The 16,823-nt window shown below is 41.4% G+C and overlaps 1 protein-coding gene across 7 annotated transcripts in view; it reads right to left on the bottom strand.

Moving 5' to 3' along the window:
- MCF2L2 (MCF.2 cell line derived transforming sequence-like 2) overlaps nucleotides 1–16,823 on the bottom strand; it is a 159,565-nt gene that overhangs the window by 42,539 nt on the left and 100,203 nt on the right. For all 7 annotated transcript variants that reach the window (XM_040073952.1, XM_040073953.2, XM_040073950.2 and 4 more), the window contains 2 exons: nucleotides 1,276–1,342; nucleotides 17–132 (listed from right to left, as the gene is read on the bottom strand). In XM_040073952.1, the coding sequence (XP_039929886.1) occupies nucleotides 17–132; nucleotides 1,276–1,342 (183 nt within the window). The remainder of the gene's footprint in view (nucleotides 1–16; nucleotides 133–1,275; nucleotides 1,343–16,823) is intronic.

The following is a 16,823-nucleotide window of genomic DNA, read 5'->3' as shown; positions in this document are numbered from 1 at the left end:
ACCAGTTCCCATGTACCTGTTGTGGAAATAGTAGATTTCTGGGAGGTTCCCAAAAAGAATTTCCTTCTTGTTCTGAAGTGCAGATGGAATCAGATGTACTAAATTGGGATTGTCCATTTCTGAAGCATACCCCTGCAGAGAAAAGCAGAAAATAAAACCAGCTTGTTTTTCAGCAGGGAAGAAGTACTGTGTTCAAGGCACTGGAAAGCCCCAAAGTCCAAGTGCTTTTGTTCTCTACAGAGCAAACAAAGCTTCTCCCATGCCTGCTGCTTTGTTGCTCCCATGAATTTCTGATGCTTCTGATTTTCCCCAGAGATTCTACCCTGTAACTGTGCAAACACATTTTAACCACAAATGAACAGGTCACAAGGTTAATAAAAAACAGATGAAATTATGTGTCTAGGATTCAAAAGCCATTTGGGTCATGTAGGGATGGAGACTGCTAAGGCTGACAGACAAGTATCTTTCTGCTACCCTGCTTCACTGCACAAGAGTTAGTTTGAATTTTTTTGTTGAACTGTGGTATTTTGACTATTTTTTTTTTTTTTGTTTCTTCTAAAAGCTGGATTGTATTTCTTCAATAGTAACTCTGAGAGAACATTCTGATTTTAAACTCAAGAGTAATATATCAAGTACCAGAGCTGCCAGCTCCCATGGAACTAATGCAATAAAGAATCGCCCACATGTCCCTGAAGTCCCACCCAAATATAAGCATGATTGATCCCTACTCAGCTTCTGTCCTCCCACAGATTAAGGACCTCAGACTCCTCACACACTGAGTATGCTGGTATCCTATCTGTTTCAAAAGCTCAAGAATTATATTTGCAGCATGAGCTGCTTTTTTCTGTGTTCAAGCACAACATGGGACAATAAAGAAGAGCAGGAGGGGCGCCTTCCTTTTCTTCAGTCATTTCCCAAATGTACATTCATGGAATTTAGTGTCTGGCCCCACGGACATCAGAAGTGCTGCTTCTGAGACCTACTGGCAATATTTAGAAAAGACATTATTAACTCTTTCTCTGTCCATAACTTTCAGAACCATGCAAATTGTCATTCTTTGGGCTCGGGCCAGAGAAGGTGCCTTTTCCTTTAAGCCCTGAAGAAGGATGCTCAAAACATCCTTCCCATTCTCCATCTCCAAGGCTGAGCTATCTTGCCAACACAGCCTGTGTGTTACAAACAGGAGGTGGGAGTGCTCAGCCCATGAAGGATGTGCACCTGCAGTGACAGCTCAGAGGTTAAGCTCCAAAAAGTAATTTCAGAAGAGTTTCTTACCTCTATTATACTTTGAAGTTCCTCTACATAAACCCGTTCTGTTTCTATCAGCTCATTGATTATGTGGCTGAAAGACAAGAAGGTAGAGGGTCATAGTGTTAACCAAGAACATGTGAAAGGAAAAAAAAAAAAAATTGTATTCCTTACATATTCCTGCTTATGCCTTCGACTACACACAAAAACCCTCTGAAGGTCATTTCTCAGTTCTTCAATATTGTGCCTTGTTGATAAGATTAAAAGAGCTAAACACATCTTGGACTGTAAATTTTTTTCAGCTCATTTTAAACTTCATCTTGGATTCTTCTGTCATTTTTATACCTGCTAACTCATTTAAAAAAAAAAAAAAATCCCAAGAAAGAAAAAAAGGTTTCTCTTCTAAGAATAACCAATACTCAATAAAATGAAACTATACTTCAGAGCTATGCTAATGTTTCTGTTTCATTTCTTTTATAAAATAAACAAAATCAGTCACTAGACTTCCATCCTTTAATACAATGCAAAAACAGGCAACCGGATGATGTCAGAAGTGTGAAAACATGAAAATAGATTAGTGTAAAATGTTTTCACTACATTTTGGACTTTTTTAATATTAGTTTAATGCTCTTCGGTAACTTGAAGACATACGTCTTGAAGATGCCTGACTTATTTCAGAGAAACGTGAACATAACTAATTCACTTTTGGACAAATAACTAAGTAGATTTTTAAATAAAATTTCATTAGATCTCCCATGTTTTTATGCATCAGATGTCCCATATTATCAAGAAAGTATTGTCTTTAGTACTGTTGTGAACAAAGTTTTCAGGGCAGCTTCTCCAGAGGCTTGAGCAGTAGAAGACAACTACCTGGTGCTCTTCTCTGGCCTGAGCTTCTCGAGAGTCTCTAAGCACAGCTACCTCGAGTCAAAACACATCCCCAGAAGGACACTAGGGAGTAATGTCTAGAGGAACTGGAGTGTGCAGCCATGAGCAGCACACAACCTGAGGCCAGTAAAGTGTAGGCAACTGTTGGCATCAATACCAGCACGTGCATGCATCCAACATCCCCCTGCACACTCTGCCTGTGCCTGGTTACCTGGCTTTGTGTGTCACACATCAGCAGCTAGACCCAGCCAGCCCTTTAGATCACCAGTCACGTCTGGACGGCTGCATCCACTATAAGGGGATGGCCTCATTCTCCACAATTTTTTAGGATGTCCTTTTTGAGGTTAAAAAAACAATCCCACTTCTGATAAAGCCTTGTTTGGATGGTTTGGCCAAGCATTTGAAAATAAAATTGCCAAATTTCAGCTTGCAGCTTGAAATGCAAAAGCATTGACTAAAACATTATTAGGCTGCTACAATAGGTTCACTGGTTGCCTTTGTATTTTCCCAGTCCTTTTTCAAGGAAATGTGGTTTTGTAGGCTAGCTGGGGACCACTTATTCAGGTCTCAAAGGCTACTACTCCTGTATCAACCACTGTTTGAGAAACATTACAAATACTGAGAAAAGCAGACCTTGCCTTCACCTGATGTTTCAAATTTTGTTATAAAATGGCTGGGATTTCATAGCTGTCTTGACATAATGCCTTAAACTGCAGAGTCTAGCACAAGGTAGGGCAGTGGGTGAGGGCTGTACCAGTGCTCCCCTGGCCACACTCAGGTCCCATTGGCCGCCCTCGCACTGGCTGGGGGCTCCTGGTGACTCTCTCTGCTCCCCCTCAGGTGCCCCCAGTTTGGGAGAGCCCCCAAAATGTTCCACTGCTGATTGTGCCAGGACCAGAGCTGCTCTGTGACTGTCATGGGCAATGAGGGGAGCTCAGCACACACCTGCTGTGTCACGTTTAACAAAAATATGAGGCAGCAATTGACAGGATTATTGTCACGGGCAGCTCTTCCCACCCCCTTTTCCCCTTTCGCAAGCATGACTAGAAGTCGTTTCTAGGGTAACAGGGATGTGTGAGGTAAAGGGGCAGGGGAGAACTTCCACACTGTATTGTTCATTCATTTCAGAGAAATTTTACAAGAATTTGAGGTTTGCATGGCAGCAGTCCAAACACAACAAAATTCTGAGCTGGCTGAAGTTTATGGGCAGTTCTCACAAGGATAACTCCTCACCAGGATCATTCCCAAGCAAATGGGAATTCTCAGCAGGGATGGTAAAGGATTAGGCATCTGACCTAAAGGTCAGAATCTGAGAAATCCCTAAAGTCCTGTCTGTAGGCATCCTTGTTGCTTGTAAAACTTCATTCCACTCAAGTATACTGCTCCTTCCCCAATGAAACAAGGAGATTCACCAAACCAGCAGAGCTAGCCAAAGGTAGAACATTCTGGTCCCAGGAATACCTGACTCAGTGGCTTTCCTGACATGGAAACAGTGATGTGAAACACTGCTCAGGAGGTCAAGGCCAGCTTTCCCTCTGTGGAGGGTGGTGAACATGTCCTAGCAGAGGGAGCTCAGCCAGCACCCACCTGGCCAGGCCCCGTGTACGGCAGGGCCCCCGCTGCCACCACTGCTTGGCAGAATTAGGGTGTGTTTGTGGAGAGGATCACACACAGACCCACTGATCCCATGGTGTCAGATGTTCCCCCAGCAAAGGAAACTTCTTGGTATGGAAGGTCATTAGAATGCATCAACTGGCTCACATTTGGTTGGCTGATTGATCTGGGTTTCTAAGGAAACATTGTGGCCTTGGCTACACGAAGCCCACATTTCCCACGCGGGGGATTTTACAGAGGCGTCACGTGGGCAGGTTTTTCTCACTTCAAGCAGCTGTGATATCCTGTGGCCCTGCAGCACTAATAAGATCTCACACATTGAGCCACTTTCCACCAGCCCCAGCTTTGAGAAGCCCTGAAGTGCCAGCACAATATGGATGGTAAGAAAGGGGAAAGTAATATGAAAACTATTTCTGCTTTGTCAATAGCGCTGTCTCTGGCAAGTTAGTCATGCCATGCTGCAGTGAAGAAAAAATATTATTTCACAGAGGAAGCTCCTCAGCAAGGGTGAGAAAGTAGGAGCTGCAATGGACAGCAAAGCATTGGGAAAAGGCTTGTTTTTAGCCAAGGCTGTAAGTGAAACCTTGAAATGGAGGTAAATTCTGGTATTAATTATCACCCTTGACTTTTAGAGATGCATTTCTCTATCAGGCCCTGCCTGTGCTGGTATTTAGATCAAAGGCAGCTATTTATATCACTTTGGAGTGTGTAAATAACAATTAGCAGTGTTCTTGCTCTAAGTATAAACTTACCCTGCACTGTTTTGTTGCAACAAAACTTTGTCAGTGGGTATTTATCCAAGCTGGCTTCTTTGGGTAACTGAGAGCACAATTCTAGGAAGGCTCTCACCACAGTGACCATAAAGCAGACATGGATCAGATCATTTTATCTCAGTAAACTCTTTCTCCTTCCTTCTTCTTTAACAACAGAAGGAAAAAGAAGCATAACTGAGTGGTGGGCCAAGCTCCCCACGGGTGTCAGGTTGTTCTCCAAGTCTCTGTCACAATAATTTTGGTAGGATGGTTTCTCTGCTGTGATTTGTGCTTTCTTAAAAAACCCCATCAAATATAACGAAACACTATGCAGGAATATTATCTAGAGATTGCCACAACCTATTAATATCTCCTCTGGCTAAATCTCAATTGCTTTGTCCTCATACAGTTACTATTTGTGCATCCTGCTCAGATGACAATATAAACTAACTCAGGATTTTTGTTTCCATAGCTGTGTTCCTCTAACAAACTCATTGGCTCACCTCCACTCACAGATCCTGTTTCTATGCCAGGTTTGCTATCACATGTGCCCGTCCTGATAAGGAGTCATATCCCAGAAGAGAAATTAAAGCCATCAGTTAAAATTAAACCCCCAGAAAGTTCTGAAAAGAACCACCAGCAGAAATCATAACTGGTGCTCCAAAATTATTGTGCTGCAGAAAACCTGACTGCATGACAGGTGTGGAACCAGCAGAAATGGCACTTGTGCGTGAGCCCTCCATACTTGTCTTGTAAAAACACATGGTTCTAGTTGGTGAAAAACTTCTAGTGGATGAAACAGGAGTATTTTCAACAGCCAGAACAGCAGAAAATGGGTAGCAAGAGCAAAATATTTAATTTAATAAACTAATAAAAAACCCACCCCTACCACTTCTATAAATATATTTAATATAGATAGAGAGCTACTTAAATTGAAAATACTGGCTCTCCAAGGCTTCAAACACAATAGTAAGGACTGAAAGAACCTGTGTGCAGTGTCATGGAAACATAAACACAGAAAAATATCAACGTTGGATAGACTTGGACCTCAAGGAAGTCAGAGTGAATAATTTACTGGCTTGCAAAAATGAGCATGGTGGTAAAAATCTCCCTGGTCCAGCATTCTGGCTAGTTCTAAGTACTGTGAAATTTCTGTTTCTGAATGTAAATAAAATTTAACAAAACCATATTTTTTTTTGCACTGGTATCTTCTCTGTAGGTAGTATATGATGAAAGTCTCATTGTTGCAGTTGAAAGAGTCAGCAATAAATATCACATCCAGTTTTGAATTAGATATCACTACAAGAAATTCTAAGACTGGTCTAATCATAAAATCTCAAAATTATCCTGATGCAATGGAATGAAAAGAAATGGTAGCATGTTAGTAGTGGAGTAGAGGAAACTTCCATTCCATCTACATAATTGCATTTAAGAGGAATTTTTGTTGTTTCTCACAGTGCTAAAAAGGCCTTTTTCAGTTGAAAAGTATTCTCAACTGAGGTTGTGCAACATCTCAAATGATATTTGAGTAATGAGTCTGTTGCTGTAGTTTACCCCCTGAAGGCGAGTAAGAGATCATTCTGGACGTAAGAACACTTGTTTCAACAGAACTCATTGTTAGTTGATACAGTTTATATTAATTGATACAGAAAACAGTTCTGATTTCTCTCCAATGTACTTTTTTTTTCTGTTTCTTTTTTTTCCCTGATGAGAGCAATGCCTCAAAAGAACAACAATTGTTCTTAAAGTGCATTTCATGGCTACGAACAAAACCCAACTAAGTAACTTTGAGAAGCATAAGGGACTTAGGTAGTATACTTCACCCCATCTCAAAATCAGTGCCCTTGACTGAAGTTTTTGTAATTGCCTGCTGCAATGTTAAATGGATTTGCTCCAGCTCTTATGAAGTTCTTCTGAGCAGAAGGACTGCATCTTTGTTAGAAATATATTTCACCACCAAAGTCACCATTTATAATATTTTGCTTCTTTGGAAATGAGCTGAACTCTTCACGTAAAAGGAATTGTCCCACATTCATTGCTCCCAAAACAAATGACCTTGGGGAAATATTTTTATATATCTTAATTAGTTGACCTACATTAGAGGAATCAGAGCATAGTTGTTAATGGAGAGGTAAATTAATTAAATCACCTACAGAAAGGAATAATATGAGGACTAAAAGTCACACAGGAGTTGTTTCTCATCTCAACTGTGCATCTACACTGAAAAGATGCATCTCTGAACCCAAATCTGAGCTACCTTTAGACAATGTAGATGCTACAGATGGTCCTTACTGTGAGTCAAAATAACAGACCACGTAGCTGTGTGCATATTTTATCAACTACCCATATTTGTGAGCTACCCATCAGGCCCCCCTCGTAATTTTGCTTTTACTCTTTCAGCTGCACTGTTTCTGTTTGGTGATAAAGATGTATTAGGTCAGGGGTATCTCAGCATTCAATCAATTAGCTAGAAGCAGGTGAATAATTTATATACAAAAACAGTGTAACTGCTAAGGGTTGTTAGTATTAGGTCATATCCTAGCAGATTGTAGAAGGTTGATAGTAAATTGAGACCCATAGAAACTACTGCACACATGCTTGTGAAATATCTGATGCAACTGGGACACTGCAGGTTAGCATTTTGCTCCCACACTGTGCATGTCATTTCTTTGTTTGCTTGAGATCATGAGTAATAATATTCAGGTCACAGAATTAACTTAATTACTCCGATTTCAGTATTTTTCTTTAGAAATATTACCCAGTCAAAGGAAAATGTGGTGATTTCCTAGAGCCATGCAGATCTAGTACAGCAACAAACCATATTGCATAAAGGATTTAAAGTGAGGACAGAGGAGGAAGACATAATTCTTCACTACACTTGCTTAAGGATGGATTTGATCTGCTGAACTGAAGCCAGTATGGCACCTAAGTTTACCAGCCAACAAAAGAAGGTCACTGCTTTTTCAAATGTAGAAATATAAATATATGCACATATACATAAAAGTAAAGGTGATTAGTATACTAACACTGACATTTACTCTCATACTTGTTTCTAGCTAATAATGATTAGAATATATCTTATGAATATATATCAGTGATAGATATACATATATATATCAGTGAGGTGTATATATATGTGTGTGTGTGTGTGTATCAGTCACAGCTGATATTCCAAAGATAAGGCCTCTGAAATTAAGCACTTCAGATTTTGCATGTCCTACTCATATGGGAAATTCACAGGGGTTTTTTTGTCCTAGCAGTAATTTCTTTCTGGCTGCTTTTTTCTTAAAAGTTGAAAATAGAACAGGTAAAACTCTAGATATGTAATAGTTTCTGACTTCTGAAAGAAATATTTAACAGCTTTTTTCTATGCCCAAACTGACTTTTACGACAGCAACTACTTTCAGATTATATGCTGTATGCTTTTTCCGTTCCTTTGTAGACACAACACAACAATATCCAAATACCAGTTGACCTCATTGAGCAAGAAATCTGATAAGGGCTGACAATGCTGTGGATTTTCCCACAAAGGCTCATGAAGTACTTTTTCAATAACAGCAAAAGTAACAGTGGTAAAACCCCGAAACTTTCAGACAGACAAGACCAGCCATATAAAGCCCAGAAGTAGGTTAAAGGAAATTTAACGGATGCTGTTTATACTGAGAATTTATGTTGACTGCTAGAGCTCAGGCTCCAAGTAAACCTAAACTTAAACCATGCCCACAGCCTCTCTCCAAAATTCTCTGTAGGCTCAGATGGGCATCCTTGCTGGGGGTGCCTTGGTGCGACAGGGAAGGATTTAGGCACAGGTGACTCTGCTCCCTACAGATTCCTATACCACCCTAATCTCTTACGGCAGAGCACCTCTGATAGTGCTGTGACTTACATGTCTGTGGTACTCACTCGTCCCCCTCCTGTCCTTCAAGGACATTTTGTGTCATACAGAGCTATTTTCGATTGGGATGCAAAAGCTTAACACAGAACTATTGTTTACTTCATGCAAATACCAAAGAAATTCTATCCTGAAGGGTCAGCTTCCTCAGGAGGAGAAGAACATCAGTGGTTTTGATTCTCATGGCAGAATAGCTGCCTTTGATAGCTCTGTTCTGCAAGACTTTGTAAGGCCATTTGGGTAGAATGAAGAATTAGTTTTATTAGTAAAATCAATAATAATTGATCTTACAGACAGGCCTGAGTTTATGTTGGAGAAGGTTGACCAGGGAAGCTCATGTTGTGCTTGGAAGTGAGAGAATAGGTTTGGTGATGATGCCTCATCCTTTCTTTGAAGGTTTGTATTTCAAGCACTGAAACAGGCTGCCCAGGAAAGTGGTGGAGTCACCATCCCTGGAGATATTTAAAAGTCGTGTAGATGTGGCACCTGGGGACATGGTTTAGTGGTGGCCTTAGCAGTGCCGGGGTAACAGCTGGACTTGATGATCTTTAAGGTCCTTTCCAACTGAAATGATTCTATGGTTCAATGGTTTCAGTCTGAGATATGGCCCTAAGGAAACTCCATCCTGCAAAATCTGCTTCTTCCTGTAACAAGACACAGCATTGTGCCATACTTACATATATGGTCCTCCAGCCCAAACTCTAGTATATCTTGGGCCCTGAATTTAAATATCCTCAAGAACCAGTATTCTTTGGGGCCTGGGAGAAATAAACTCAGGTGTTAGTTACGTGACAATAGCAAAGGAACAGGGAGAGAAAATTCTGACAAGCTCAAACGGAGTTTATGAGAGTAACTGGAACGCATATTATGCTTTAGTTAATCCCTTCTTGGCACATTTACATCAATCAGTAAGTTGTGAACTGCCACGACTGAGGACAAACCTCCCTTTTCTGTGTGTCACACTTCCTCAGCCACAGTAATCTGGGCCAGAGGGGCAGGCAAGGATCCTGCCATCTGCAGCTACCACACTCCACCCAGCAGGGACTGGCAATCACAGCTCTCAGCAGCATCCACATCCATTTTTACTGAGCTATACTTCGGGCAACCCTGTCTGCCACACCCCGAAACACTGCTTGCAGAATTTAATTATAAACTTAAAGAGAGAGGAAGAGACACTCTTGGAAGATATTCCAAACTTAGAAAGAAACTCTAGAGAACTGTCGGATGGACTCCAGCTGGAGAATGTGTTCAGAGGGCCTTTGCTCAGTAGGAAACTCAGAGGGAAACTCTCATAATTGCAGATTGCATGAAACCGGGAAGATATTATCCAGCATTTGGTTTCTTGCTTTTTTCTCTAAGCAGCTGCCAATGGGTAGTTATCCCAATAATCTCAAGATAATACAATGGGACAGAGAGATTTCTAGGCTCATCCATGACAGCCATTCCTGTCCTTTTCTCCCCAGAATAGGGAGCTCCTGTTTATCAGCCTCAGTGGCTGCTGCAGGTCTTACACAAGCCTTGCCTACGTGAGATATGCCTTGTTTGCCACTCCAGTGTTTGTAGTTAGAGCTGGGGCTGGGCACAGCTGCCTGGCAGAGGTAAGAGCACTGCACCAGGCACGGCTCTTACAGAGATTGGAGCTCTCGGTGTCCTTTGCCCACACAGGAAATCTGGCCTGACAGACTACTGGGGGAGCCAGCACTGACAAATGGAACTTAGTCACTTTTACCAAGAAGAGCAGCTCAGGGTTTTTAGCTGTTTAGCTGTAACGCAGGTCAGGTGCCATAAAGGCAAGACTGTCTGTGCTGGTTTGTCCAGCATGGCTATTAACCAGGGAGCAGTGTTTGAAGACAGGTTTGTAATAATAACTAGAAATGCAAACAAAGCAATAAAGTGTCTTCCAACCAGAGGCTACAGAGAAAGATCAGCAACAGTATATTGAATAATCTGCATCTGTACAGGAACTTTGCAGAGTCTACAGAGGAGCTGCTGGACAGACAAGTCATACTATGTAAAACAGAATTCCTTTCCAGACTCGTACAAAGAGTGTTCCTGCTGGATTAAAAAATCCACATGAATTTTCAGAAGTGAATACAGAATTCTAAATGTGATTAAGACAAATCTTCCAAACCTAGTTGTTATAATCCCAGTTAATGAACAACTTGTTAAATGCAGGAAGTCAGCAGTGATTTACTGCACTGTGCAATTGATAAATCACTGCTCCGTTGAGTCACTCGCTATATGGGACTGAGTGATCTCTCTGCTCTGTCCTGTCTGCTGCTGTCCTGCAAACCCTGCAATTATTTAGATCAGTTCAGTGTGGGTGCAAGTCAGTGACATCTGATTAGGCAACATGACGTGCTCTTTGTGCTGTTGTAAATAACAATGTGAAGTGCTCAGCACTCCTTCATGAGCTAATTGACAAGCAGGAGCTGCATGTTTTAACTACAGAGTTTAAAAACAGATTCCACTGAAACTGGTGTGAATGTGCAAAGGAAAGGCTTTGGCAGCTGTCTGGAAGATTTTACACTCTGAGTGAGAGAGTGGAGACTGTCACTGTTCTGCCCTGTACAGAGAAAGCAGCACCACCTGAACCGAGGTGGTATAAAATCTTATCAGTGCCTCTCCTTCCCCTTCCCAGTCCATCAGCTTGGCACTGATAACAGGGCTAATTTCCTCTGCTCCTTGGCTTGTGCCTGTGTCACCTGGAATTTCGAGGGGTTCTTCATGCAAAGACATAAAGGCCAAGGGCTGTCAACCTGCTATGTCAGAGCAAAGTCAAGTTTTTATGGCGAGGTTGAACAAGCTACAGTTAGGGGAGAAGCAAACATAAAACTTCAAGTCCACATGTGCTTCTTCAGAGGAGATGCATCCAGTCCTAAGCCAGCACAGAGCTGCCTCTGTTTGCATGTGCTCTGTAAACCCTGAGTTGGGTCAGGGGTGCGAGGGAGAGAGCTTTAGTCCTGTTCTGGGTAGGCAGAGGAAGAGGAGGGAGATCGCTGCCCATTGACTATGTGCTTGCAGAAATCCTCAGTTCTTTTCTAGTGGAGCACACGCATTTCTGTGACATGGGAAAAGACAGAAGATAGCTCTGATCCTAATCACCCCATGGGCCTAAACCAAACCAAGCATCCAGGATGTGCATGTGGCCAGCTGCATTCCAGGAGCCTGTCCCGAGCCAACAGGCAGCAGAACAACTGCACAGAAAACAAGTTGAGGAATTCCTGGAATTTCTGAAGAGCATTAAAATAACCTTAGTATCCAATAGCAAGCAGGTATGAGAGATAATAGCAGAAGTGACTGCTAAATGCTCTTTGATATTGGATTAAGTGCAAATTTTGTAAGAAAATATACTAAGAGTGTTTTTTTTCATCTTTTCTCTACCTCCCAGACTCTTTGGGAGCAAAGACACAAGGACTTCAAGGACTTCAGGAAGCTTCCAGAACACTCAGTCAACTACTGCATTGGAACAATAAGAATTTTTTTTCTCCCATTCATAATAATTTTCCCAATTCCCAAAAATATTTGGAACTCTAGTAGGAATACACCTCCCCTTGCTATTATACACCCTTTTCTATCAGCAGCCAGATCTCCCTACATGGCAGCATACACTTCACTTCAAAGGTCTTCCCAACCCTTTAGGCTGTAATTAGGCTTGTAAGTGCTGGAGCCAATCTACCCAACAGGGAAACTTCTCTGAAAACAAAGATTTTGTAAAAGTTGAAAGAGATAATGGCAAACAAGAAATGGCTTGTGGCTTCTTGAAATTTCTCCTGCTGACTGAACTTTCATTAAGTCCAGTGAAAGAAAACAGCTCCCCATGCCTATTGATAAAGGCAAGAACATGGCTTGTTTTTTAAAATGTGGACTCGAAGTTCTTCCCCTCTACCAGCTGGAAATCAGACTGGAAAGACATGCTGTTGGGCTCCTACAGTAACACTCAGCAAAATCATCTTCTTTCAATTGTAAAAGAAGTCTTATACTGTTTTATGAAATATGTTATATATTCCATTTACACACTGAATGGAAAACTTTTCAATGGATATAATGTAAGCCATGAAAAGGGGGGAAATCGTTATCCAGTCTGGAAAAGAAAAGGCTTTGGGAAGAACTTTTTATGGCCTTTCAAAATATAAAGGGGACTTATAAGCGAGAGATATTTACCAAAGCCTGTAGTGACAGCACAACGGACAATGGTTTTAAACTGGCTGAAGGTAGATTTAGACTAGATAATCACAGAGAAATTCTTTACTGTGAGGGTGGTGAGGCCCTGGAACAGGTTGCCCAGAGAAGTTGAGGATTACTCATCCCTAAAAGTGTTCAAGGCCAGACTGGATAGGGTTCTAAACAACTTACTCTAGTGAAAGAAGAGTAGAGGAGTTACACTACAAGATTTTTGTGTCCATTCCAACCCACACTGTTCTATGATTCTAATATTTATCTCTACCTCCTGTAGAAGCTATGCATCTTTGGCCAACAGCTAATGAAATCAGGAAACTTAGTTCTCTCTTGCCATACACAGCTCTGATCACAAGAAGCACTTGGACACCAAAGCTTTTAGTAGCACTCCCTGAGCTACCAGTATTTTTGACACTAGTCCACACCTAAATTTAGCAATTCCCAGACCTAATGTCAGCACAACATTGCTATTGCTGATTTAGAATAGGGCTCTGGCACAATATTCTCATTCTGAAAATAGCTTCTAATTCTTTACCCAGGGCAGAAGTGCTGTCCTGCTCTACCACACAACTTGATGATTCAGTGATACTTATTCTCATGCTCAGAGTGATGCACAAACTGATTTATGGAGGTCCCCAGTCCTTGTTAGACCAATAACACCGACCAGATAATAAGACACACTGAATCTAAAGAATTCTTAGATTTAAATAATATCCAAAGGTACAATTGGAACCTGTCATTTAAGGGCACAAACGCCTTCAGGCACATAGGCTGCACACTCCAGGATGTGAATATGCAAAGTGACAGCTGGCTGCTGGTGTGCAGAAGTGATCCCAGATGCTCCACAGGTTTCCTCATTATGTAAAGCAAACTTTATGTTCATGTTCAGAGGACAAGCAGTGAGTCTGGACTATATACATGCTTGGAGACTATTTTGCATGTGTACAGAAGTGCTCCATGCCTACGTGATAGCTGAGGCCACCCCTTAGCCTTAAACTGGATTCTCATTAAAGTCACAAAAATGATACCTCAGATTCCACGCTCTGGAACTGGTCATTCATTAAGTTAATTCTATCAGAATATAAATGTAGGAGAGGTTGCTGTCTCATGAGAATTTAATTCAGAAAGCAGGGATTATGCCGCTTATGTGACATCCTCACCTGAGTACAAAACCACCAATGCTTTGCAATTTTCAGTAATAAACCTGAATGAAGATGAAACATGAATAACACTGTAACTCCTGTCACTGCACAGTGATCACTTCAAGATACACATTGCTGTGCTTGTAAGTGATCTCTGCTTGACAGAGATGTTGCCCATGCTGACCACTTACTGAGAACACCAAAACCACATGCAGGGTTTGGGGGACCATCTCATGAAAAGAGTGAAATTGTGGTCAGAAAGCCCTGGAAGAGATGTCATACTTCTGCATTTTCAAAATGAAGCACTAACACTGCCCAACAGTCTCCCAGCCCTTGTTGCAAGGTGGACTAGAAAAATGCTGGGTTTATCAGATCCAAAGCTAATCAACCAGAAAAATATTCCAAATTTACACAAAAGTCAGTTTCCTATCTGACAGGGATTGACAATATCAGCTTTTTGGATGGAGTTTCTTGATCAGTTTATCCACTCCATAACTATAAAGGAACAACTATGCATCTTTGCATGCTCCCAGTCACTCCATCCTGCCCCCTTCCTCGCATTTGACAGTGAGTGTACACCAGCATGAACACTCAGGTCAACTGGGGAGCAAGAGTTGACCCAACTCAAAACCAACCTCACAAAAAAGGAAAAAAAGGTCATATTAGCTGTTCATTTGTCAGCCCTGTGAAAGGGGTAAGAAGGGACTAAAGGAGGTGGGTGTGGGGAGAGAGAGTAAAAGTTGCAGCAGCAGCCCTAAATGAGCTTAGACTGGTTGAGAAACCATTTTGGGAATAGATCTACGAATCAGATTTCCAGTCATAAAATCATACCACAGAACACCCGAACAAATAATTTTCCCACAATAACATTTGAATATAAATTGGATAATATCCCAGCAACGTAGCCAATGCATTTAAGATACTAAGGAATGCAGTAGTTAGGACTCCATGGCTTTGGCCAGTTTGCTACAGGAAATGGCTGCGTCACTACAGTCATTTGTACAAATGAACTGCTTAAGATTTTGTCAAAAATGCCCAGCTCTGTTATACTTACAGTCGAAGCACAAAGTCATGTGGATGTGAAAGACTTTCACATCTCGTACAAGAAGGACCTCAGGATACACAGAAAGATGCTGGTTTGGCTTATCAAACAGGACTGGGCTTCTGGATTTTTAGATTGTCTTTCCATTGATTGAATATCTCCTCTCATGAATCTTGGGCCTGGACTACACTGGGCTGCACCGGACAACGCAACAGGTGCTGTTGGATCGTGCCAATCCATCCTGTTGGGATGGGTCTGCAGGATGAAGACAGCAGCAGCTGGGCCACAAGCACCTGGCACAACCCCTCTGAGAGCACTGTGTGGCTTCCTCAGGGCTCCTCAGAGATTCAAAGGCTCAGAAGTGTTAAATCACAGATTTCTGATCATAACCTCCTTGTACAAAGACTTCATTGGTAAGTAGGCTTCTGTGTTACAAAGTTATTTTATGGAATTTCCCTCCGACCTTCCTCTTCCACTGGGCAAGAATAGCTAAAACATATTGCTCATAGAGTAGGAAGCAGTAAGAGCACAGCATCCTAACACAAATCTGTAGGAATTACAGACCATTCTACAAAGCAGTAACATCTAGGTGTTTCTTCATGTTCTGTTGAATCTTATCAACTCATTATTTACTCTGAAAAAGGGCCTGAGGGTTCCAGCTGGGTGTGAGGCCAGTGAGTGGTCCATACAGGAATCAAACCCACAACCTGAGCTGATATTGGCCCCAGGGCGACAGAGAGAAGTGGAAAGGCTACAAGCTGACTGCCCCGTCCCACAGGCACTCCCCTTACACTGATAAACCACTTTGCTCTCTCTAAACACTCAGTGACCTGAGCCTGTGAGTGCAGGACAGCAGTGATTACAGCCAGGGGAGGTTTCCTGGGGAAAACAACGTGTGAGGGAACAGAGCAGCCAGCCAGACAGCGCTGCCTCCTGCTTTGTTGGCTTAGAGACACAACCGGCTCAGCACTTCTGCCAGGGCTGAGTGGGCCAGATATGGCCAGGCAGGGATGTTTAAGATGTAATTTATAAACAAATAAGGGTGGTGCTGTAAAAAACTCTCCCTATCAACATCATTGGGGAAAAAAAAAAAGGGGGAGCTTAATTTCTAAATAAGTTTTATCTCAACAGACGACCTAACAAGATTTGGTTTAATATAAAGAAAATGGAAAGGGGAAGGGAAAGTGGAAAGGAAAAAAAGGGAAAGGAAAGGGAAGGGGAAGGGAAACGGGAAGTCCATTTTACTTTTTTTTTTTTTTTTTTAAACTGAAAAATAAAACCTATGAAGAGATAGAGATAGAAATTTTCATACTGTAATTTTGGGTCAGAAGCAGGATAAAGTGTGATACTTCAGTGACATCAATTGGAGAAAATCCATATCGATCAAGACGGGACATTTGTGAGTGCAAAGAAAAGATTGTTCAACCTTTGAGCAGATGCCACTTTTCAGGAAAAAAAGTGGACACATCTGTAAGACAAACTCAGTTTCTTTGCAATGCTGGTTAGAAATGGTCATTTTTGTTCAATAATTGAAATACCTCTGACTTTGTTTTCTACAGACCCAGTTCTTCAAATCTTGTAATTACGTCTGAATGATGTTTCCACATAAACAGTCCTTAAATTTTAAAGTTATCTCCTGATTTTGAGAATGTGACTCATTGAAGCTGTATTTTCTGGGAGCTGCATTATCCAGACACAGATAATGCAGAATTTACACTTAAAAGTAAGAAAGAATAATAATGTATGGAAAAAAACCCCCACCACATTTGTGAACTAGGGAAGGAATCAACAATTATCATTTTGGTAAGAAAAGAGAGTGATTATTGGTTTATAAGGTTATTTCTGTTGTTATTTCAACACTGCTCAGGTAACACAGAATTATATTTCATCTTACTGCAGAATCAAACAGACAAAGAGAAATCTCAGAAGGTTGCTATAAAGTATTTAGTCATACTAAAACACACAACAGGAGAAAGGAGAGATCAAGTGAAAAACTCCTTAACGCCTTGAAGCTTCCCAAGCAAAACCTGTATTGCAAAACAACACATCCTTCCATGGGATCATCA

The sequence above is a fragment of the Hirundo rustica genome, chromosome 10 (assembly GCF_015227805.2).
Source record: "Hirundo rustica isolate bHirRus1 chromosome 10, bHirRus1.pri.v3, whole genome shotgun sequence".
NCBI classification, from domain to species: Eukaryota; Metazoa; Chordata; class Aves; order Passeriformes; family Hirundinidae; genus Hirundo; species Hirundo rustica.
Note: the sequence above shows the minus strand (reverse complement) of the source record. Positions and strands in the feature narration are given on the sequence as shown.